This window comes from Muntiacus reevesi, chromosome 2 (assembly GCF_963930625.1).
Source record: "Muntiacus reevesi chromosome 2, mMunRee1.1, whole genome shotgun sequence".
In the NCBI taxonomy this organism is placed as follows: domain Eukaryota; kingdom Metazoa; phylum Chordata; class Mammalia; order Artiodactyla; family Cervidae; genus Muntiacus; species Muntiacus reevesi.
The window spans coordinates 104,265,945-104,291,929 of record NC_089250.1 but is presented as its reverse complement, the minus strand read 5'-3'; the positions used below and the strand labels follow the sequence as shown (position 1 = coordinate 104,291,929).

General features: G+C 35.6%; 1 protein-coding gene across 3 annotated transcripts in view; it reads right to left on the bottom strand.

Moving 5' to 3' along the window:
• Window positions 1-2,733: 2,733 nt before the first annotated feature.
• The window catches only part of TET1 (tet methylcytosine dioxygenase 1), a 136,249-nt gene continuing 112,997 nt past the window's right edge, over window positions 2,734-25,985 (bottom strand). For all 3 annotated transcript variants that reach the window (XM_065922462.1, XM_065922464.1, XM_065922463.1), the window contains 6 exons: window positions 24,487-24,637; window positions 24,056-24,142; window positions 20,518-20,607; window positions 18,759-18,896; window positions 15,460-15,808; window positions 2,734-12,167 (listed from right to left, as the gene is read on the bottom strand). In XM_065922462.1, the coding sequence (XP_065778534.1) occupies window positions 11,155-12,167; window positions 15,460-15,808; window positions 18,759-18,896; window positions 20,518-20,607; window positions 24,056-24,142; window positions 24,487-24,637 (1,828 nt within the window). In that variant the 3' untranslated portion in view covers window positions 2,734-11,154. The remainder of the gene's footprint in view (window positions 12,168-15,459; window positions 15,809-18,758; window positions 18,897-20,517; window positions 20,608-24,055; window positions 24,143-24,486; window positions 24,638-25,985) is intronic.

The window sequence follows — 25,985 nt, the reverse complement described above, 5'->3', positions numbered from 1 at the left end:
GAGGTAGCCGTCAATGCGCTCACCCCTTTCACTACGCAGCTGGAATGGGAGCTTGCCTCAGACGGGTTACCTTGCCCCTTGTATAACAATGAGCCAAGAGTCTGTATCTCTGCGCAAGCTCAAAGGAAAAGGCTTCGCTGAGTGTGGGAAGGAAAGTTTCGGGAGTCATGTGATCCGTGAGCCCGCCGCCATTTTGTGGGGGGGGTTCCTTTTTTTTTTTTGGTAGTTCAGGTACGTGGGAGAATGACTATATCCAGTGACATCTTCCTAACTTTTTGAAAAAATTGAGGTGAAATTCACTTAACACATAATTCCATCGTTTAAGTATTTTGTTGTACAATTCAGAGGCTTTTAGCAACTACATAAAGCTGTGCAACCACCATGCCTCCAACCCTTGAAAAGAACTCTTACCCGTTACGCAGCCCCTCCTTAATCCCCGCGCCCTCCATTCCAGGCAACTACTAATCAGCTTTCTTTCTATGGATTAGCATGTCCTAGACACTTTCTATTAATAGAATCATACTGGGACTTGACTGGTGGTTCTGTGGGTAACATTCTGAGCTACCCATGCTGGGGTCCCGGGGTTCGATCCCAGGTGAGAGAACTAAAGCGTACACGCCAGAAGTAAGACCCAGCACAATCAAATAAATATTAAAAAAAAAAAAAAAAGAATTATACAACATACAGGATTTTTGTGTGATTACTGTATGGTGTCCAAGGTTCCTCGTGTAGCGTGCCTTAGTACTTCATTTTATACCTAAAACGATTACTTTAAATGAATAATACCATATTTTGTTTATCCATTTGTCAGTTGATTTTTGGGGTTGCCTCCACTTTGGGGCTACTATGAATAATGCTGCTGTGAACATTCACATACGAGTGTTTGTTTAAACTCCTGTTTTCAATTCTCTTAGATTATACCTAATAGTGCGATTCTGGGTTATCTGGTAAATTCTATGCTTGTTGAGGAATTGCGAACTTGTTTTCACAGTGACTACACGAGTTTACAGTCCCACGATTAACAACATTAAGTATCCATTCTATGAACATGAAATATCTTTCCAATTATTTAGGTCTTCTTTCAGCATGTATTACAGATATCACAGTTCAATTTCTCACACTTTCCCCCCTCTTTTTTAACTGCACTCTACAGCTAGATGGAGCTTAGTCCCCCAACCAGAGATCAACCAGCGGTGGAGGCTTAAGAGTCCTAACCACTGGACCACCAAGAAATTCCCTTGCATCTCCTTGAGTAAATATAAAGATTCTTCACATTATTGTAAATGACCAAGTAAGGAGTGTGGTTTCATACTAAGTACAGGGGTAAGTCACTAGAATGTTTTAAGTTGGGGAAGGTCATGAACCAAGATCTGTGTTTTGTTGTTTGTTTTCTGTTTTCTGGCCGCGTTGTGCAGCTTATGGGATCTGTTCCCCCACCAGGGATCAAACCCATGAACCCTGATGTGGAAGTATGGAACCCTAAAACTGGACTGTCAAGGAATTACCCGCAAGATCTGTTATTATAAGACAACTGTTTTAAAGGATTATTCAGGTTGTTGTCTAAAAGAGCATCAATAAAGATGAAGGAGGGCATTCTCTGGCAGTCCAATGGTTAATAATTAGTGCTTCACTGCCCAGGTTTCAATCCCTGGTCACTGGTCAGGGAACTAAGATGAAAGATGTAGAAACCGTTTCACTAAAGGAACAGTGGAGGAAGTGTCTATTTGGCTTAGAGAAGACAAAAAACCTGGTAGTTGTCTTGTAGGGTACCTGTTAGGATATTAGCTGAGCTATTTATTCTCCCATCCCCTAGAGTGTTGCTCAGGTCTTTTTGTACCTTCAGCATCTCTAATATCTCCCTCTTAACCAGTCAGGAAGTAGGTAAAAAATGTAGTCTCTAGCTGCCCAGCTAAACCTGGAGAGGAGGTGGGGAAGAGGAGGTAGGGGCCAGTGGAGTAGTTTCTATCACTCGAAGGAAGACTACTGGGATGCTACAGAGATAGAGGTTTCAAACTAGATGAATTTAAAGTAACTTATTTTTCTATAATATTTGCTGGAATATCACTAAAAACCTATTTGTTTTTTGTTTTTGTTTTCATTTCCGATGGTAGAGAATCTGCCTGCAATGAGGGAGACCCGGGTTCCTTCCCTGGGTCAGTTAGATCGCCTGGAGAAGAGAATGGCTACCTACTCTAGTATTCTTGCTTGGAGAATTCCATGGATAGAGGAGCGGCAGGCTACAGTCCATGGGTTGCAGAGAGTCAGACATGACTGAGGCACTAACTTTTTACAATGTCAAATTTAAAATAATGTTAGCATTCTGTGTTCTGGATTAAGTTTTATTTAAATAATGATTAATCCAAAGGAGGGCATGAGTCAATATAGAACAAGGTTGATTAACAGCTTTGCTAATTACTAGGGGTGTGAGCTTAACCACTTTAAGTTCCTCAATTGATCTGTTAAGTGGGGTTGGTAAGAGCCCTTACTTAATAGCATCACTGTAGGGATTAAATAGTTTAAAACGCAAGGGTTCTGCTACAGCCATCTTGATTTGGTTTTGAACCCAATGCATATATTTGGTCATCTCCAAATAAATCGTGTAGTCATTTGTAGTTAAAAATGTGTGAATTTTATTGAATAGTAAATGTAAAAAATATGATTATGAAAAGGAAAGAAAAATTAGACCACCAGGTGCAAAATAGAAGTATAAAATTTATTTAAAACCACCCACAAAGTTCTGTGTAATCAGGAATGATACAATTTGCAATAGTTTTTTTTTTTTTAAAAACTCATGACAAAGATTTAAAATATAATTTCAATTACAGTATTCATTTAGCCTTATTCAGTTAGAACAACTAAAAAAACTTTATGCTCTAAATAAATGAGACACACAGGAAAATATAATAGACAATTTTCACAACTATCTTTACATGTATTTTTCAAAACTAATACATTTCAAAGCATTTTGCTACATAAACATGAAATCATGTACAACTGCTGTGCACCAAAATTTAGCTTAATTAGGTCTTTCAAGTAACATGCAATTCCAACTCACAAGTCTTCAAGTACTGCTAGTAAGTGTTCCCTTGTTTGCAGAGCCACTACCTATTGATCCTGAATTGAAATCATCGTAATTATCTTTCCCTTCTACATGTTGAAGTGCTTTTATAAAAACTGTTCCCCCCATGTGTTAAGAACCAAAAATGGATATTTGTGGGGTTTTAAAACCTTTACTAACCTATTTCATTGTATGGGATATTTAATACAGTAGGACGGCAATAGGTAAAATCTTCCAAAGAAAAAAATCAAAGATACAAATAAATAGTAAATACACCCCAAAGAGAGGAAGAAGTCAGCTGGAGACATAAATACTATTTTGTAAAATTGATAATTCTCTATTGGGAATTTAGTACTACTCTACTTCACCATGGTGAAGAATCTGAATATTTTGTTCCCACTAATGATAAGCATAATCGGTCTCCTTCAAACAGGTATTGATATGCCTGTGAATCTATTTGGTAGGTCACCACATAGAATAAGAGAAGATGAAGAAACCGGTATTCAGTACTTTTTTTTCTGCTGAGCAGATTTTTGAGCTTCTCTTTAGGGAACACTTCATGATTTCTTAGTAACCCAAAGATGACTATCCACTCAGACATCACAGTACAAAAGCTGCCCTTTATTTTTACTACAAAATCATTCTGGAAAAATATTTCTCTTAAAGCACCTATCACAATGTTAACTCATAAAAGGTAAAAAAAAAAAAGACCGTATATCTGTTTTTCTTAAAAAAGCTCTTTTTGTAAATAAAGTCTTACGTCATCAGGCATTTATTTTGCAATATCACAGAGAAGCATTAGGGTAGGCAGTTATTGAACTGAATCACCAAAAGTGTTACTTGATTATTTTTAGAGCAGTCTGGACTATGTTTTTTGTTAGTACCCATAATATACTGATGAAGTAGCCCAACTTTCCTCTTTATAAAGAGCTTACTAAAAACTAGTACACCTTTTTATTTTTCTTAACTCTCTGAACAAAGATATATTTAACCTTTGACACAGAGATTTTACATGGCTGGAAAAGTGAAACAAAAAACAAATTCAAATAAGTGGGAGACAGAGCTATCTCTTAGAGACGTCAACAATTTTACATGTTTACCATGAGTGCCTGGGAACTAAAATAATCAGTTTACCCAGCACATTCCCTTCAAGCATTTCAAATTACAAAACCATTAAATTTTGATTATGAGTTGTTGACCTTGTTTCCCTTTGTTTCAGTAGTATGGGGACATTCTTTAAACAAAAACAACAACAAAAAATTTTTTACAGGGGTAAATACAAAGCTTCGTTAATCTAAGCCCTAATACAGAAGTCCTATGAATCTGACCAGACGTTCCAATATATGCATAAGAAAATAACTGGCTAAAATAAATAGTGGAAACAAAATACTTCAGAAGCATATTTTCTGTACAATAAGTAGACTTTGTATTATTCTTAGGCTAGATCTGACAAAATATCCACTCAGTAACAGTCTCTAAGTCATAGTTTATGGCAAAGAAATCTGTTCAGCCGTCTGCAATTATTACCTTAGTCTCAAATGAGTTGACTTGCTTTGTGATTTGGAGAAAGTCATTTGCTTTTCTTGCCAATCTGCAGCTTTATCACCAGTAAGAAGGGAACATTGTTCTCTGTCCAACCATCAGCATTGTGGAGAAAGAAATGGCAGATAGGAAAGCGTTTGATAGCCTAAAACATTATAAAGTACAAGTATTACAATTCTTATTTCCATATTTTCTTTCAAAAGGGTTCCTCATTTTCAGTTGCTATTTTTTGGAAAGAAACTAGTATGGAGTGAGGAGTAGAAACATTATAACGTGGTTTTGAGCTGGTAGGTGAACCCACAGGCTGCTTATAGGAACACAGTTCTTCCTTTCTGCGCCTTTACTTCCTCCACCTGTGCTCAGAAGAAAGCACTTCTGATGATTGAATTAAGAACTCTTCGGATTACTTTCAGTCCATTTTTAAAAAAACTTTTCTCATCCAGGTTATAAAACAGTTCCTATTATTGCCAACAACCAAATTCCAAAGGAATAAATCTACCTTAGAAAACAGAAACCATCCACAAAATTGAGCTGGGAGGTAAGGAAGAAAACAGGCAAAAAAAGAGAGAAAATACTATCTAGTCTATAGATCACACCCACTAATTCAAAGTCACTGGTCAGAAAATTGATAATTAGTATGATGTGTTACACAGAAATAGCAAAGCCAGAGTGCTAGAACATATAACTTCTCATACAACTTTTTGTAAAACATTCAAACACTAACAAATGAATTGAGGGTCAAACATCACTGGGATAGGTAAAGAGCACTTGATCCTAACCGGGGGTTCCTAAAAACTGAATTTGCCTCTAACCAAAAGGGCTGACTAAAAGCTTTTAAATCTTTTTGGTATTATCCCAAAAAGGATTGATGAAGTGATTTTAAAAGACAGGAAAAGACAACTGATCAAGTTCACTGCTATTCTTAAAATGAACCATGTATATTTATGTAAGGGACATACATGGGGGATAGAACAGAGAGGGTGGGAGCAATAGAGTCTTAAAGAAAATCAGAGGAAAGGATTAAAAACTGTAAAAAGAATGAAAGTACACTGAGTGACAATGTAACTTCAGTAAAATGAGAAAAGAAAAATAATACCAGAGTTTCTGGTCAAAGATGTAAGTTTATACCTAGCCAGATGGAGAAGAAACCAAATTACTTTCCAATATTATTTCTCCAAAAATGAAAATGTTTCTGAGAGTTGAGGTTTTTTGTTTTCTTTTTTGGTGTTTTTTTTTTTTTTCCTGGTGATTGAGAGAATGCTTTTCGTGACAGCTACTAGGACTTTTTTTTTTTTTAGGAATACTAGGTTTATACTCTTAACCAAGGGTTTCCTAAGTTGCACTCGAACATAAAGGGGTTAAATCCGCTTATATATAACATTTACCTTAGACTAAGATTTATTTTGATTTATGGGACATCTATGGCTGAGGAAACTGGAAGAAAATTTATGACCCAAGGAAGATCATGAACATCACAGTAAGGATGGGAAAGGAGTACAACCAACAGAGAAAAGATTAATGTTAGACTTTTACAGCTAGAGATATTAAACAGTGCATACTAGCAAAAGAGAAACACAAAGTGAGACCCTCACCGAAGGGAAAATAAGCAGTGACAAATACACTTGGATTACCTGAAGGAACAGAACACATGCCCTTTGAAGCAAACAATGGTATTTAATTCAATACTTGAGAAGAAACAGGCATTGAAGGGAAGTCGTCCAGATACTGGAATGCAGATAATTAGTTTGTTGAGTTCATTGTGGACAAGAGTGATGTACTGCATTAAAACCAGCTCCACCATCTCCAAAATTAACATAAGAACTCACACTTTTATTTTATACACTAGAGAAAAGCGAAGATTCCAATGATTCTCAATATATTCCAAGAAAATACAGAAATTCCACTTCTGATAAAGAACATACTGATTCTTTCCAAACTGTATTTCAGAGCCATGGATGGCATCCTTTTTTCCGCTTGCCAAGTTGAGAATTCTGTTTTATTCAGCAAAATTTCTAAGAACTTCAAGCCCAGGAGGCAGTCTCTCAGATAGTTCTGAGGGACATCTCCTGGCATTATTTTGTAAACCATTAGAAGAAAGCTCAACATGGAGCCTAATTTGGTTTAAATAAATCCCGACTTCTTCAGAAAACAGGGCACTGAATTCTATTTTGGTTAAGTGTGCCATATCACTGACATCGAAGTTAACACAAGTTCAGTACATTTATGGGCAAGTTTAGGAGATATGCACAACAAAACAGTATTCTAACCCACATAGACAGTCCCATCAAAATAACTAGTCTAGGACTCAGTTGTGAGGCCAACTATATAGCAAGAATGTGAACAGACTGTACAACTATGGCCAGGGAATATATACAATGGAAATATACTTTCCCCAATTATTCCAACCATTCAGTCTTTTATAACTCCCTTTATATGCCAAACACTTGTTTCAGGGGAAATAAAAACCTGTACTCTATCAGTACTTGATTTTCATTTATTGAAATAGCAAATAGGACAATTGCCACATTTTGTGAGATGAATTAACAGGACAGCTTCATAGGTAAAAGTCAGCTAGATTTCCCACAAAAGGCCCAGAAAACTCTACAGGCAGGGAAATCTTGATTCAATTTCACTTCTTACCCTGAATTTCTCAGAAAAAGAACCCAAAAGCCATTTTATTTTGACTTATACCAAAAATAAGATTACTCTACAGTGATAAAGTCCCCTGTGGGTGAACGGATCAAGTTTTCCTACAGTCCTCCTAACCAAAAAGTGGCCTTCATTTGATTATTTAAATTTTATTTCCAAATGTAATTGAACACCGACCCTGACATTTGTCTGGGCCCCAGTGACTGGACTGTATGACTTCTAAGGTATCTTCCAGGACTGTGAGAGGCCACTATATTACCTTATTTCACAATTCTCATCATAAATTTCTACAAAAGATCAAAATTCCCAGTTGTACTAAATCTAGACAAAAAGGATTTCCATGCATCAGGAAGTTGTGAAATAGAAGGTAGCTATATATTAAAGGTGACATACAGCTACTGATTTACTGGGCACATTCAAAGGAAATGCTGTGCCCATTATTGGTGGAAGTTGTCATGCAATGTCAAAAGTTCGTCCGAGATAAAAGATATAATTTGTTTTAAGAATACTAAACTTAAATAGATTGGGGTTATTTTCATACATGCTTTCATGAAATAAATGATAATCAGTAGGAATCCACTGAAGTAGTAACATTAGAAAGTAGGTTACTTCATATGAATTCGGTACCTCATTTACACAGGGGTATGCATTCAATTAACTATGTACTGGGGTTATGTCTTAAGTAAATTGCTTATGAATCTCATCTAGTTGAAATTCTATATTTAACAAATGAAATTATTTCATCCACATGCAGATTGTATAAGAATGTGGAAGGATATTTAAGATGCAAACATTTTGCAAAACTTTACCTATAGCTATACATTTTCAGCTAGCCTCAATTTTCAATAAGAATATGTTTCAATCAGGTTTATGATATGATGTATTTGGTACTTTGTGGATGAATTGGAAAGATGAAGGTGAGGCTGACAGGCACAAGAGAAAACTTTTCATCAAAGGCCTGAGAGCCATTAAAGAGACACTGAAGGGCAGCATGACATTTCGTAGGATTCTACAACAAGTAGGAGTTATTCTCTCATTATAATTGGTAACTTTGCACCTATGATGAACAGGTTGGGCTAATTTAAGGGCCAAGTATAAATGAATTCAATTATCATACTACGAACAAAGGCAGAAGATTAAACATAAGGCTATAAAAGAGGTAAAACAAAAGGTTTTACAGTAAAACATAACAGAAGTGTAGAAATAATGTTAGATGACCAGTTTTCTGAGTGAAAATGTCATTTCAAACAAATTTATTTCCTTGCTTCATGATAAAGAGCATTCTAAAAACAGTAGAGCCAGCATACAATCACAATGCTGCAGGACATATAATAAGCATGAGCTTTGAAAAAAAAAAAAAATCACAGGGCACACAATGGGATGGTACACTGTGAAACTTGGGAAATAAAGAGTTCAACAAGGTAGGAATCATATGTGGTTCCCACCAAGGAGTTATCAGTTGAGGCGAGCCATTCATGGTGCTACTTACAATAAGAGAATGGAAATATTTTAGTTGAGATAGGGTATTTTCATGTATTCGTTTTGGTAAATTGCAAACTAACCTCACAGATCTGAATGTTCCCCTAAGTCAACAATGGTGTTTCAAGTTTAGATTTTAAGGAATTTATTCAAACTTAGTGACAAACTGATTTGAATAGCTGCAGATGTATTACAGTGGATTGTTTTGAAGGAAATTTGCTGTTTTTGAAAAAACAGTACCTTTTGGGATTTTAATTCTTCAAGTTTACTATGTCAGGGTGGTGACTTAAAGAAAAACAAAAGCTAATACTTAACTTTGGCAGACATTCAATGAGAACTGAATAGAGAATGGATAGATGGATGGATGGATAAAGGTTCTTACAACTTTATCCATTAAATCTGTTGAGGAAATAATTTCTAGTGGGAGCTAAGGCCTAAAGTCTAAAACAAAATATCACAATGGTGTATTCCTGATAGTCTAACACTAGTAATATCTTATTGAAGCAGCGGAAACAATAAACAATCACTTATTTATATACTTATATGTATAAGAAACCTTAGGCTCACAAAAATATACATGTTTTAAAACAAATCTAAGGCACACAAAATACTAAAACAAGTCAATGATTTACTCTATTTTACATATTCAAAAAGCAGAAATCTACTTGACAAGATGATGGTCAATCAATGGACTTTTGTTATTTACAATCCCTTCATATTCCTTTAGTCAAAATTAGTCAAAAGCTTGAAACTGATACTTTGCACCATATATTATTTTAAGTTACAATGAGTTTTCCTTTAGATAGCTTGTTGGAACTGTTTGCTTTTGCACCAGAAATGTGAGTGTTAGCGGTTGTGAGCTTCCTATGGCATTTCCAAGGGAGAAGCACCAGTAGGTTTTCCATACTCCCAAGGAATCTGACACTTTGAATGTTATAGCACCTCTGCATTTTAACAGAATCAAGTATTTCATTGAAATTTTTTCTTGTTCTAAACATTTTGATTGGGAAATCACTTTTGCTTTGCTATTAATTGAGTCAATAAAGCAATGGGAAAAATAACGGGAGGGCTAAAATAACTAGAATGCCTATTTTTCTGTTACCTAGAAAAAGATGAATTAACATTTCCCCAAAACAATATACTTAGATAACTACTTTGGATTAGCTGTTAACGGACAAACCATGTTTAGGATACCCATCCCTACTGTTTATTTAGAGTGTGTGTGTGTGTGGGGGGGGGGAGTGTGATGATGAGGATAGGAAATTTACTATCAAAAAAATTTCTACAGGAATTTTATTTGTCTTCTGATCCAGAATGACTTTCAGAATGAATAAGGGGTAGATAAGGTTCTTGCCACTTAATTTTTTAATTTTATCACCTTGAAACTTTAGAAGCATTTGACTCTTCAGAATCATCTTAAGTCTCATCTCCTTTTGGAAACATCTTTTATGGATTATATTGCAAAAGCTGGGGTGAAAACAAATCAGGGCCATTGTTGCTCAATCAGAAGAGACCACTCTTACTTAGTTCCCAAGAAAAGTTAATCAATATTGGTGATATGCTTCCTAATTTCAATTTTACAGAGAATTAACAATTTTTGCATGATCTAACTATTTTATATAAGTAGCTAACCTTTGAATGAGAAAGGACACATTTAAAAAAACACAAACCATATACATGATTAGGATACACATTGCAGTTAACAAGATGGAACTCTACACAGCAAGAATAAATGATTTCTCTTGTATGCAAGTATGCACAAACAATAGACAATAGGATTCTTATACTATACTATTTCAAGTTACTTTTAAAAATAGAAAGTGCTTTTAAAATATATATTTACAATTTATGAACAGCTTCCAACCATTACTAACAACGATGAATTATTTTATACAGGAGAAATATTTTATGAGAGAAAACACTGCATTGGTTTATTTCAAAGGAATATGCCGATTTCCTAGCAATGATTGGAAGATGTTGGAACAATGGCACCATGAAATAATAAATCAGCTTATTTTTGTGTCGATGTGGTTAAGCACCAGGAGCTGTGTAGAGTTAACACTGTGTGTCTTAATTTTACATCATAGCACATGAACCTGTTAAAATCCTCTAAAAATGACTCGTTTCATAGTAAACAATTTAAAGCACCAAACTGAGTGATTCTATCAAGGTTAACACCTAACCAAAACATTTCTTTATGTATTTAAAACTATAAAACTTTAATTTTTGCTTAAAATGTGCACCTTCTACCAATTGTCAAAATATAGTCACAGTTAAGAAATACCCACCCCCAATTTTTTTTTTTTAACCTCAGCCTTCAAATGGGTGAGATGAAGCTATAGTAAACGACAACATGACTTTCTTTTAAGAGCACCTTGAAAAAATACACTGCACTCGCAAAGGCATTAAGAAGGGGAGAAAAGCCTTCAGACCCAATGGTTATAGGGCCCCGCAACATGTGTGAGAGCGTAAGGGGACACAGTGACGACATTGTCATGGGTTAATGTTAGCGCTTTGTGAGAAGGAATCTGGCTAAATTCATTAACTTCTGTGGACAGTTCAATACCCTCGCTAGCTGCCTGGTCTTTCTGCTCGGAGGCTTTAGTTTTCTTATTCTTAGCTTCTTTTGCCTCAAACTTAATCTTGTTTAGTTCGAAACCGTGTTGGGGTTTATTCAGGTTTTTGTGCTGGTAGAAGACAAGAGAGAGGCGCGTAGGGTGATTTCGGTTGGGGTGTTCGACAGGAGTCGTGGCGTGAAGCTCTCGCCGGGCGCACTCGATCAGAACCGAGCCGTGGGAAGGCGCTATGGCCACGCCACCGACATTGGCATCCAGGAAGATGTGCTCACTGTCTGACCAATACTCAACAATGTGGGGCAGTTTCTCCTCAGCAGGTGACAAGGGGTCGTCCGAAAGGGGGTCGTCTGATGGAGGCTCATCTGCTTCAGAAGGCTGCTCATCTTCTTCCACCAGAGAGGAAGCAAGCTCATGAGGAGAAGTGATGAATGGAGGCTGCTGGTTTGGCTGATTGGAAGTTAGCTGCTCAGATGGGCCAATGGGAGGCTCAGAATAACCCAGGGAATTTGTCATAGGAGTAGACAAGGTGGGAAGAGGAACTATTTCACCAGGCTGTGCAATTTCAGCGCATTCCCCAGCAGCTACATTAGCACCACTGTGTCTTGCAGAAGGCATTGTGCAGTGGGGATTGCTACCTCTTTCTGGAAACCCGTACGAAAGTGATGCATCATTCTTAAAAGGAGCTGTTGTGACCAAAGCAGTCTTAGAGGACCAGGAGAAGGCTGGAGCTAAGTTTGCCTCTTTCACTGGGTGAGGAATGGACGGGGTTGGTGAGTAGCTTTTAGTGTTGTCTGAACCTTTGAAGATAAGATGGGGTTCAGTTTCACTTTTTATTTCAGGTTGCGCTGTCTCTGTCTTATTCCCTAAACAGAGAAAAGAACACCAAATGTAAAGATAAACATAATTTGGTAGTTGTTGTCTTTTAAAAAGAAGTACAAAGATGAATAGAATAAAACCAGATGATGGCAATGATGGCCAGTTTTGTTCTATTTACTTTAAGGCTGACATATGCACACATTAAAAATTGTAGGTGGTTTGGGTATGCTTTTTCATTCAATACAATTTTCCTTAGAATTGATTACTTTGGAAATAATAATTTAAAAAGTTCACAAATTTAGCAGGATGTTCATTGTCTAAAATGGTATGATACTAGAAATGACCCTAATTGGCTATGAAGTAAATATTAAAACCATACATCAGAATGCAGTGCAGATGACATATGGGGACAGCAGCATTTCACTACCCAAAGAACTGTTTAGATGCATTTTAGATATTGCATGGTCAAATTTTTTAAAAAGTTAAAGTAAGTAACAATTGATAAAGATTTCTAGATAGCAAAAGTATCATAACTGGCAAAGTTTATTATTAGGCAAAGGGAAGTAAATAAGCTATTTGTAACCTCAAAACAAGTGTATTTAAGCTGCATTTCTTTCACACAAAGTAGGTAGCAATATATTATTATGATGATATTGGCCAAAATGTGGGCCATCCACTCTGACATATCCATGCAAATCTCACATCAAATGGAAACATTTTTCTTGAGGACATTCTCCCTTTCAGAAGTTCTAGCAAAATGCTTGAAAGCTGGGGCTTTCCTGGTGGCTCAGTGGTAAAGAACCTGCCTGTTCCAATCAATGGGTCAGGAACATCCCCTGGAGAAAGAAATGGAAACCCACTCCAGTATTCTGGCCTGGGAAATCCCATTGACAGAGGAGCCTGGCTATAGTTCATGAGATCGCAAAAGGAAAAAAAATATGTTTGAAAGGCAAAAGCAGTAGATCTTAAGAATAAAAAAATAGCAAAAGTAAGATGGTGTTGTTTTAAAACAATAAAAAATAGAGAAGGAAATGGCAACTCACTCCAGTACTCCTGCCTAGAAAATTCCATGGATGGAGGAGCCTGGTGGGCTACAGTCCATGGGGTCGCAAGGAGTCAGACACGACTGAGCGACTTTTCACTTTCACTTCCTAAATACAATGGTGGTTCTGATTATTGCACTTAAAACTGGGATGTTGGACTATATTTTCAGTATTCTGTTACACAGTAAAATACTGTGTAGATAAAATGATATTTAAAAAATATTGTTACCAAGTGTCATCATGTAAAGAAATAAATAAATAAAATAAAACTATAAAAAAGGAAAAAACTCTCATGGGTAATATTACAAAAGAACAAGAAGTTATAGGGCAAATATTGTGCATTTGGCTACTAATAGAGTATATATTTTAAAAGAATAACATGTATAGATGCAATTGGGAAATGACACAAAGGTGAAAATGTTTTGATTGTCATAAACAAGCAACATAGAACCAGATATGTGAACCTTAAAAATAAACCTAGAAGTATCTGTAAAGTGGAGCTACAAGCATAAAGGAATGATAATTCTTCTTCACCTCTTCCCTAACTCTGTTGAATCTTTTCACTGAGAATGCAGTGTTGTATCAAGTCTGCACTATCAATTCTCTCATCTTAAGAAAAACAAACAACTTTTCTTAAAATTATAAAAATCAAAGAAGTTAAAGAATACCTTGTAGCTCCAACTGTATCAGTTTAAATTCATAGTATTTTTTTTTAGGCTCCCTAGAGGAATGGCTGATTTTAGATATGGGACAGGATTATATAAGAGGAGCCTGGAACATCTTGTCAGCACAGAAAATTAAGGAAGTTATCAAAGACAATCAGGGTCATGACAAAAGAATCATCTTCTCTGAATTACACTTTTATTCAACTGCTTTCCTAACACCTGAACTTGAATGTCCGCCAGGTATCTTGAACTTTTACCATGTCCAAAAGTGAGCTTCAGATTTCATCAGGGTAAACCTTTACACTTTTTTGGTCCATACTCATTTAAATCTATCAGAAATCCCATTGACTCTACCTCAAAACACCTAGAATCAGACATTTCTCATGTCCTCCTCATTAGGCCCTCTGATCCAAGCCTCATTGTCTCTTTCTTAAGTTGTTAGGATAACTTGTTTATCAACACCTTAATATTTCTCTGCCCCGTCTGACTCTAGCTACAATCCAGTAACTGGAATATTATTTTTTATTCAGATCATAGCCCCTCTCTATAATGAAATATCCAGAAGCCTTCCTCTTCTTCACAATACAGGCCAAAGTTTTACAGCAATCTACAGAGCCCAAGGTGAACTGCTCAGATGTCGCTCTTACCCCTCTGATCTCATATCCTACTCTTCTACCCATTTCACACCCTGCTCCAACCAGACATGTGCTCAGTCGTGTCTGACTCTTTGCAACCTCATGGACTGTATCCTGCCAGCCTCCTCTGCCCATGGAATTTTCCAAGAAAGAATACTGGAGCAGGTTGCCATTTCCTATTCCAGGGGATCTTCCTGCCCCAGGGACTGAACCACATCTGTTGAGTCTCCTGCATTGGCAGGGGGATTTCTTACCACTGCGCTACCTGGGAAGCCCTCTATGCTCCCATCATACTGGCTTTTTTAGCTTATATCAAGTAGTCAAGGTAAATTCCTCTCTCCTAAACTTTGCACTTGCCACTTCTGATACCTGGAATGCTATTTCTCCAAATAAAAACATTTGCTGATTCTCATAGACTTTAGGACTTAACACAAATTCCTCAGTCCATCCTTTTAATGCAACCCTATTCAAATGGCATTCTTTCAGAGCACTATCTCCCCTCTTATTCACTGCTACAGTACCTAGAACAGTCTGAAGTAGTGCTCAGTAATATTTATTGAATGAACGACTTAAACTGATGCTGAAGCTGACGAAGTAAGACTTCAAGGAAGTGATGTCATTTTATCTGTGTTGAGACAAGTGTATTGGTTCCCAATAGCTGGGGAACGAACAATAAGATCATGCTTTGGTTTTGTACTTTTTTTTTTTAAGTATGAATAGAGAGGAAAAAATACTAAGAAATACTGATAAGTCACTTTCTGGTTGACTTATAATTCTGGCAAGAATATGGAAATATACTGTGTCTTCTTTTGAATTCTAAATGAACTATATAAAAATAATTAGCTAATTGCATTGACTGGTATCTGATCTAAAGTTTTCTTTTCATAATGCCTCACTTTCAAAAGAGTAGCAAAGATGAAGATGCAAAGGCCAAGTGCACACCCAACTGCCAGTGAAAGCTGCGCACAGAAAATTATCAGAGTCCATAAATCTTACCTAAAAGGGGCAGTGATGAAGCCTTACTGTTGTTTGCCATTGAATTATTCTTCCGCTTGATTCGAGGAATAAATTTTTTTTCCACAGCCCTTATCTTATGCGCCAGAACCTCTGTCATCATCGCTGCTCTCTTCTTCCCAGAACGAGGAACGGGTTGAGTAAATCGCATTCTTTTTCTCTGGCGGGGTGCAAGGACCATGATGGCCCCAGATTTGATCTTGGCTTCCATTCCTTCCCTTGATCCAAATTCATCTGTGTCTGAAAGTTTATAAAGAGGAAGCACATGCAGCTGCTCATCTTGAGGAATAACACCAAATGAGCGGTTATCTTCTCGTGTTAAAGTGCAGACCTGATAGGAAGAAAACATGAAATGGGAACTAGAGATCCTGCACATTCATCACAGTTATTCCTACTTATTTATTGTTGCCATTGTGAAAGGGAACTATTTTAAATTGGTTACTGTGATATGTTAATTCATTTTGGAAAAATATTTTATATATCTAGTTACTCAACACTATTCAATATGAGTAACATCAATTGGTTTTAAGCAGACCAGTTTAATTTTGAGTTGATTTTCTAAGTACATATTATACATGTTTATGAATTTTATAATATTTTCAATATTAAGGCTTCTTTGTTATATTCCACCTTTTCCCACAGTTAACAGTTACTGAATTGTTCACTATCATCATATTAAATAGCAATGAATAAAAGATATTACTTCAGGCTACAAATCACACTATTTCTTACTATTTGAATAATGTCACATTCCTAGCTTAGAGTGGTTAGATCCTGAGGAATTTTCTAATTTGCTGTGATTTCCTCTATGATTTTTTCACTTCTGCTTGTAAGTGAAATTTATCTACACATATTTTTACCCTGCCCTGTTTGTCGAGGTGAGTTTTTTTTCTCTTCTTCATTAAAAAAAATGACAGATATTAATGAAGCAAAAGAAGCCCAGGAGATTTCATTTTCTAGCAGGACTTATATACCCCAATACTTTTAAAAATTAGCTGAAATATTTTATCTGGATAAAGAATTGTTCTGCCCCATTTTGCTTTTAGTTAGGAGTATAACAGTAAATCTGTCTTTTTCTTGGATGTAACATAGGACTTCTTAAGAACATTTTGTCTTGGACTTCCCCAGTGGTGCAGTGGATAAGAAGCCACCTGCCAATGCAGAGGACACCGCCTTCGATCCCAGGTCCAGGAAGAGTCCAGTTGTCAAGCAGAAACTAAGCCTGTGTGCTTAGAGCCTGTGATCCACAGCAAGAAAAGCCACTGCAATGGGAAGCCCACACTGCAGTCAAGAGTAGCCCCCAATCACCATAACTAGAGAAAGCCAGCGCAAAGCAATGAAGACCAGCACAGCCAAAAATCAGTAACTTTAAAAAATAAAAATTTTGTCTTGAATATAACCAATCTCAGCCTTCTCTTTACAAGTTATTTTTGAGGTGGGAAGGAGGTTCAACAGGAAAAAGACGTATGTTTTACTTATGGCTGATTCGTGTTGCTGTATGGCAGAAATCAACGCAATATTGTAAAGCAATTAATTATCCTCCAGTTGAAAATAAAGTTTTTTCTAAGTTATTTCTATTCATTGTAGAGAAATGAAAATACATGGAAATGTAGGAAATTCCTGACTTTGACACATAAAATTATATTTATCATAAATTAATATTTTAATGCTAATTAATTTTCAAATGTCTTTAAAGATCCATCAAAAAATATATCCAATGATCTCATTATTTTTCATTAAAACATTTCTTCCACAACTAAGATCTCTTTCTAAGACAGCAAGGTGTTGTAAGACTGCAAACTGCAAGATTTGATTTCTCCAAGTTGATAGAACTTAATGGATACAGGTGATAAAGTATGTTAAAGGTTTTTAAAGTCACATTCCTTTCTAAACATCTACAGTCACATTTACCATCAAGGCATGAAACACTGAACTCTTTTCGGTGTAATTTGTTAATAATTTTAAAATAATCATCTTTAAAATTAGAATATTTAACTTATAAATGTTTACTTCAATTTATTTGGTCACAGGGAGACTAAGAAGTGGACAAAGACAAGGCAGGAGCATAATTACAAAGACCAGGGAAACAAGGAGGAAGAAGAGTTGGCAGAAAACTTTCAGGAGTTCACATTTTCAGAGATGGGGAAATCTAGCATCATGCCAAGTTCTAGTTATGCGCCTCATTGCGTGAACAATAAGAGGAATGCAAAGAACAAGCATTGAACAGTACATAAGAAGAGAAGGAGAATCAAAACTTAGTTTGACTCTCAACCTAATCCAACCTGATCACTAATAATTATCTTTAATGAAGGAACTCATGGAAAATGTACTAGCCAAGCAAGATGTTGAATTACTCTTCAGCTAAGATTCATCTGGATGGATTCGTAAAATTTCAACATTTGAAAATAACATTAGTCTCAGAGACCAGAGTCAACATCAGTGAAAAGGCATGATAAGCAAAAAGTTATTTCTGCTCCTTAATCTGTTGCTGATAGACCGCGCAGACCAAATAAGGAAGGAAGACTGCATTTTGATGGATCAGACAGTACACATTCAAAGTGGAACAATCATAGCTCTGTCTTCAGAGGCCAAACTGGTATAGTTCAGAAATAGAGGTAATCACTCTCTGTTTTACTGGGTAAGAAGTTTATCTACTTGAAGCAAACTCATTTCCCTTATAAAAGGACTATATTGCATGATCTTTCCTGATGTCTTCTCCTTACTTTAAATATATTTTGATTGATTTCATGCTAGAAGCATGTGATTGTTTTCCATGGCTGTAAACATAGCAAGCACATATATGTGCAAATATTTCTTCTAAATATTCCTACAAACTAATATTAAGAACCAACATTAAAATTTTGGCACACAGTTCCCTCACAAAAACCCTGAAAATGGGAATTCCTTGGTGATCCAGTGGTTAAGACTCCACATTCCCAATACAAGGGAGATGGGGTCCTATCCCTGGTCAGTGAACTAAGATCCTGCAGCCCGTGATGTGGGGCCAAAACAAACAAAAAACCTATGAAGTACAGATGGCAAAAAAAGAAACATTAAATTGTTTAATTTCCTACCTACCAGTTTGATAGCAGAGAATGGTAGCTTTGAATAACCATATAGTCTTCCATCCCAAAAAACCTACCACAATATATAATTTGAGACATTCAACAAAATATTTCAGGCTGGTTCTATAACTTTTGGGTAGCACTGTTGATATCAGGACCTCAGCTTGAGAATATGTTGATGGAGTCTTTAGAATTAAAAGTGACCCAGGTACATACCACTGTGCTCCCATTATTCATGTTGTGAATGTCCCTGTGGGGATGGGCACAGAAGTCTAGGCAAGCAGTGACCCCAGAAAAAGGACGACCTTCTTTCTTCCCAAGCCGACATTCTCGGGCAATATGTTCAAGCGCCACCTGAAGAGTAATGAATTACCCACAGTTTTAAGAGACAAAAAGAATCACCTTCGATAAAGATAAAAATCACTTTATGTCAAGTTTATAACTTAATTATGCTTATTATTTCAGAGATTTAGATTATCATAGTGATTGTTAGTTTAGTAATTAATATTCAGGGTAAAGAATTTGAGACTACATGAATTAAAATGACAATCACTGAAGGCAACAGGAGGACATTAATACTTGGTAGAGGATAAATAAGAAGAGTAGCCTGAAATATTTCATTAGGAGAAAAGACTAACATAGTGCTTTGATCGTGCATCCAGTTTTCAAGGTCTATAAAACCAGTATAGAAAGTCAATTTGTAACTGTTTAAAATGAAAGGTTGGAGAAACACCCTGGTGGTCCAGTGGCTAAGACTCCAGGCTCCCAGTGCAGGGAGACCAGGTTTGACCCCTGGTCAAGGAACTATATCCTACATGCTGCAACTAAGATCAAAGATCCCATGTGCTGCAACCAGGACCCGGCCTAGCTAAATAAATAAAGAAGCAAATAAATAAATGAAAAATAAAATGGAATTTAACAGAGAACTTGTTATTCGTGATAATACAAATACATATTTTCATTTTTATCTCATATTTTAAAAATATGCACCCCTGGTTATATTTTTCATTTTCATTTGTTTTTTGTCCTAGTTGCTCTGGTTGCAGGATCTTATTTCCCTGACCAGACATAGAACCTTCGCCCTCAGCAGTGAAAGTGAGGAATCCTAACCACTGGACCACCAAGGAATTCCCTGGTTACATTTAAAAGGTATTTTACACTTATTTTCCAGTTTCTCTGCTATATGATTTATCATTATTTTCTCCCAATGTATGATTATCCTTTTCTTTTCTTTAAAAAAGTGTTTTCCCACCTCAGTTTTATGGAGATATTGTCGACATACATAATATATGTAAGATTAAGGTGTACAATGTGATCACTAGATACATGTATATGTTACAAAATGATTACCACAGTAAGGTTAGTTAAACATAATTACAATTTTTTGGTGTGTAGAGGTAACATTTAAGACATAATTAAAACTTTTAAGTATAACACAATATTATTAAATATAGCCAACAAGCTGTGTACCAGGTCTTATTTATCTCATTGCTGGGAGTTAGTACCCCTTGGCCGATATCTCCTGATCTCCCCCCACTTCCCAATTGAATAAAATCTCATTGTGGATATTTGATTAAATTGCCATGAAAAAAAAAAAAAAAAGTGAAGTCGCTCAGTACTTTCCTACTCTTTGCGACCCCAAGGACCGTAGCCTACCAGATTCTTTCGGCCATGGGATTTCCCAGGCAAGAGTACTGGAGTGGGTTGCCATTTCCTTCTCCAGGGGATCTTCTCAACCCATGGATCAAACCCGGATCTCTTTCTTTGCAGGTAGACACTTTACCATCTGAGACATCAGGAAAGTCCTCAATTGCCATAATGCTGTTTTTAAAAAAATACTAGATAATTTTTATAACTGTCAATAAAAGATCTACATTGGGGTAAAATTTGAAAAACAATTTCTGTTAACAAGGACATTATTTAGATGTAAATTTCAACCATGTTTAACAGTTCCATATAAGGTCCTAAAACATACCTGGTTTTGATAAGCAACTGGAGCATACTGCTTATAAATTGGAGCTAATTCTGTAGCCAAACTCTGTAAATTATCTTCAAGGTTTTTTTCCTATAGGAAAAGACAGTCCATAAAAGTTGTTTCATAATTACATATGAGTGATGAATTTATATAACATATGAAAACGAATTATACCTCATTGCTGATATGTTTGTTGTTGGTGCACAGTTCATACTTACCCTGATAAGCTACCATGGAAAATGACATGATTGCTACCATAAAATCTAAATTATTAGTCATTGTTATGCTTAGATTTAGTCTTTTAAAATTAGAAGTCTATGTTATGAGCTAATGAGAAATCTAACTGGTGTTACAGGTAAGTTACAAAGTTGCTCATGTCTAAACAAGAACCATATTTTATATTTATTCAATAGTAGAGGGCGCTTGAAGTAAATCAAGACAACTTTCCTGGTGGCAAGTGGAGATGTGGGAGAATTCTCACAGTGAAACAAGCCTCTATAACAGAGATGGGAGAGCAACACATATAAGGCACATACTGTGTATCAGATCCCCGTGCTAAGAGCTTCAAATATAATAAGTAGGCAATGGGCTGTCTAAATCCAGTGTTTTCTTTTCTACACAGTAATGTCTACAAACTGAGGAAGATTTGATAGAACTGTGGAGAAGCCTTAACACTTTATCAAGATTCTGGGGTCTAATGATAGTAGAAACATGTAAGACTTTTTCAAAGGAAAACTGTCATGACAAGAGTAAAAATGCCACTGATGCCAAGAGGTATGGAGGAGAGAAAGGAGCCTTTAGTAACAATAGTTTGGAAAAACATTGTGATACATTCAGAGATGACCGTATCCTAAATCAAATCAGAGAAGAGATGAAGAACTGAAGCAATGAAGGACTTCAGAGGTTTGAAGGTTTCTGTCTCATTTGTGATCCGGTAGATGAGGAAGGAAAACCTTCCTGTGGGTCAGTTCACCTCTGGTATGCAGCAAACTATTATAAAAACCAAAGCCACATAGCAATGTAGACATAGGAAGTTAATTCTTGAGTGCTTTATAAGAAGACTCAGTCTTGGCCACTGCAGAGCACCAGTGATAATCCTTTTACTTTCCTACTCATTTCAGTTGGTGTGTTCATTGAAAAGGAAATTCATATACATAGGGTCTACATCTAAACTGCTCTCTTCTATTCATCTGTCTACTTATATATCTGTTACTCAGTGTAGCTTAATAAATATAGTCAGGGAGGTCAGACCACTAACAGCAACAACAACAAAAACCATTCCTGGCTATACTGACACATAATTTGAAGAAAACTTCAGAATTACTATTTAAATGCCTAGTTAAAAGACTTTATTATATTTTATCACACTTGACATATTGGGTAGGGTAAATTGTGTTTTACTGCTAAAAGAATGTTATGAAACATTCAGTGTCACTAGTCAGACTAGGCAATTTTTAATTTTATTTATTTATTTATTTATTTTTTAATTTTTCAGTGGGTTTTGTCATACATTGATATGAATCAGCCAGAGTTACACAGACTTTTGAACTCTGCAATTTTTTATCTTGTGAAGTAACATGTCTTGCATACAAATGAAATAAAGCAGGTAAATAGAAAAAAAAAAAAACTTAAATAGATGATTATTATTGAATGCAGTTTCTTCATCCATATTATAAAAATCCTTACTTTCTAACTGTTTCATTAGAATGAGTGCGTGTATTGGAGATCTCTTATTAGATCTTTACATAATGGGGCTCACGCCCTATATCCCTCTGCCCTTCTCACCCTACACCTTATCTCTCAGGGCATCATCTCCACATCAATGCCTACAACTACCACCTGGATCACATATTAACCCTGAGGTTCTTATTAATGACCAGATAGCCTCATTTAGATTTCTCTTAAGAATCTCCAAGCCAATGCATCCAAACTGAATCGATACTCTGTCTTCATATAAACCTAGTCTTGTTTCACCACACCGTTTGTCAAGGAATAGCACCTAGTTTTAACAACCTGTCCAGAACTACTACTTATCATTTCTTCTCTCATAACCTTATTCTAAGTCACTACTATCCCTTCTTTGGACTATTCTCATAGCTAGCCTATCTTGCTAAATGAACTCTTGGCCAACTCCAGTCCACAGAGCAGCCAGAGACATCCCATTTAAAAAAAAAAAGGAAAAGAAAAAAGAAAAAAAAAAGGTGTCATTATTTTACTCTCTGCTTTAACATTCTTCAATGATCTTCCCATGTTCTTAAAGGGCACTATATGCACCTCACTTTCCCTAGCCTACTGAGCTTCACACTGGTCTTTTCTCAGTTCTTGAAAAGAGGAATGCTTCTTCCTGTATTACAAACACTACATAAACATTACTCATTGTTAATAATAACCATAAGCAAAAGTGGATCGTCCATTTATTATATGAGTGTTATAGAATATAGCAGCTTCATCAGATAATTATTTAGAAAAAAATTAACTTTTATTTTAAGGTTTATTTTAAGGAAGAATTCACATCTCATTATCCAATATTTTGACCTTTGAACATACTACCTTCTCATTATCAGGTATTTTATATGTCCTTTTAGTATAGTTTTCTGCCTTAAAGTTCTGATAAACTTCTTGTTAGATTTCTTCTAAGGTATTCTATCTGTAAAAGACAGTTGCTCTCTAGAGAGATTTCCCTCGTTTATTACAGTAGATGGGAACTCTAGAGAAAACAAATAATTTTGATTACTCTTTAAAGGGATTATTTACTTATTCTGAGCTTTCCTGAAAGATGTTACATTCCTTGTATTATAGATACAATTAGATTAACTCCTGCTGCTTTATTTTGTGTTTCCTATTTATCTTATATCCCAATTAGATATGATATCTCAGTTAGAGTTTTTAAACTAACCTTGCTGACTGATGGAGTTTTTTCCACAACTAGTTCAAAGGTTATAAATTATATTTGTATTCATCTAAAAATTTTTAAATATACACTTCTCAAATATGTTTTTCTGACAATATTTAGAGCAGTATTTTCCAAGCTGTGGGTCATGACTCTTTACTGGGTTAAGAATTCAGTTTGGTAGGTCAAAACTAGAACTTAAAGAAATGAAATTTTATTAAAAAATGTTTTGCTGCATCATAGTGATCCTCAGCAATAACTGTCAGATATTGATTTTAATATTTAAATATTATCTTTGTAATATGTAATAAGGCTGAATGTTATTTTGTGATAATTTTATCTATTCATTTGAAGATATATTTTTCCAAATACTTATAGTATAAAATGTCTTTATACTCTTGGTCACAGCACAAAGCTTGAAAAACACTGATCTTGGACTTAATCACTATCTAAATTCTCCCCATTCCAAACAATCATAAAACATTGCCACACTTAATTTATATAGGTGCCCCACCCCCTCCCATTGCCTACCCACCCCTGATTTGAGAAGAGTATTGAATTATAGGTTGTTATTTCAATTAAAAAATGTAAGTACTCAACTTATTTAATTTAAACTTAACAATAAGGTTGACTAATTTCTTTGCTCACCATGGCCTCGTGTTCCGGACAGATTGGTTCCGGTTTCATATATCTTCTTTCTGGATTACGTCCTTTAGTAATTCTTTCATAGTAGTGCTGTGGGTAGTAAACTTACTGAGTCTTTGAAATGTTGGCAAATAGCTTTATTCATTGTTCCTACTTTGGCTGGGTATAAAATTCTAGGTTTTTTTTAACAGTGATTCTCTTTAGGGTGAGGGAAGGAGGGAGTCGGGGACAATTGGAATTTGGGTTGATAATTAAAAATTTTACCTATATTATTTAGAATTTTAAACTATTTTCTTATATATATATATATACACACATATAGTTACTATTTTGTCACTATGTTCTAATATTAATTTTTTTATAATTTAAAAAAATTTTAAAGAAATGTACTTATATATTAATAAGTGTAATTCATAAGTAAAAAGAACACTTACGTGTAAGGGAGAACTTGGATCAATTCTAAATCTTCTAGGACTTGGGCTTCTACCAAATTTGCAGCCATTGAAATACATACTCCATGAACAGCCAAAAGAGAAGGAAGCTCCGCAAGTCTCTGGATCAATTCCTTGACATGTACAGGTACGACTGTAAGATGATAATTGCAAGGGAATGAACTGATAAAGTAGCATAATACCTCAAACAGAACATTTCAGGTTCATATATATATAGAAGCATGGATGGATAATGAAATTATTTTAACACACCTATATCATTACTTATTTTATCTAAGATAGTGTTAACAACACAAAGTTAATAATACTTGAATGTAACTAAAACTTTAATTAAAATGTTTGTTCAAGATTGTAAATCCAATAAAAGGCAAGAAACCATACAGATCTGAAATATATATAACCTTGTTTGACTTGGAGATATCCAAGGGAAGGAAATAAAGGGTCTAGATTTTAATCATAGATCAGTTTCCTATCAGAAGTTGACAATTATAGCACCTCATTGGATTTAAAAATACAAGCAATTAAAAAGTACATTTTTGAAAAAAAATAAATAAAAGAATATAGAAATTTGAAATCAGAACTATATTTAGTTGTGAAAGTCAGGAAAATGCCAAATATGAAGGAGGAATAGTTCAATTATTCTAACTTTCACTAAGATAAAACATATACTTGAAAGGGAGCAAAAGATTACAATTACTTAAAAAGAAAAAACATAAGATGCAAAGAGTATCAAAGAAGAGATACTTTAAATTGCAGAATTTCAAAGAAGTCAAAAAAGTGGAAAAATGTACTGTGTTTAGTCAGTCAGTTGTGCCCAACTCTTTGCGACCCCACGGACTGCAGGCCACCAGGCTCCCCTGCCCATGGGGATTCTCCAGGCAAGAACACTGGAGTGGGTTGCCATGCCCTCCTCCAGGGGATCTTCCCAACTCAGGTATCAAACGCAGGTCTCCTGCACTGCAGGTGAATTCTTTACGTCTGAACCACCAGGGAAGAACAAGAATACCGGCTTTCCTGGGGATCTTCTCCAGGGGATCTTCCTGAACTGAGAATGTAGTTTAGCTATTAACTATAAGACCTGAAATTTTCTCCTAAACGGTCAACGTCACCAATGATGAGACAAAAAGACTTTAAAATAGCTCCTAATATTATGAACTGAGTGTAGTATTCTTGCCAATAATTCCTGAATTGAATTGAATCAGGAAGACAATCAAAAATTGAGCAACAGTTTGCAAAATTAGCTGTCCCTTTCAAAAATACAGTGCTATGAAGCACAGAAAAAAGATAGATAAAAGTACTAAGGAACCCAAAAGACAAAATAACTTATTCCATCAAATCCTAGGTGGGAGAAAATTAGTATGCAGTACACTATAGGAAAGTAGATGACATTTAATTAGAGAATAGCATTTTATCCAAGTGAAATAGCCTGGTTTTGATAATTGTACTGGGAATGTTCTCATTCTCTGAAGTATTATTTAGAA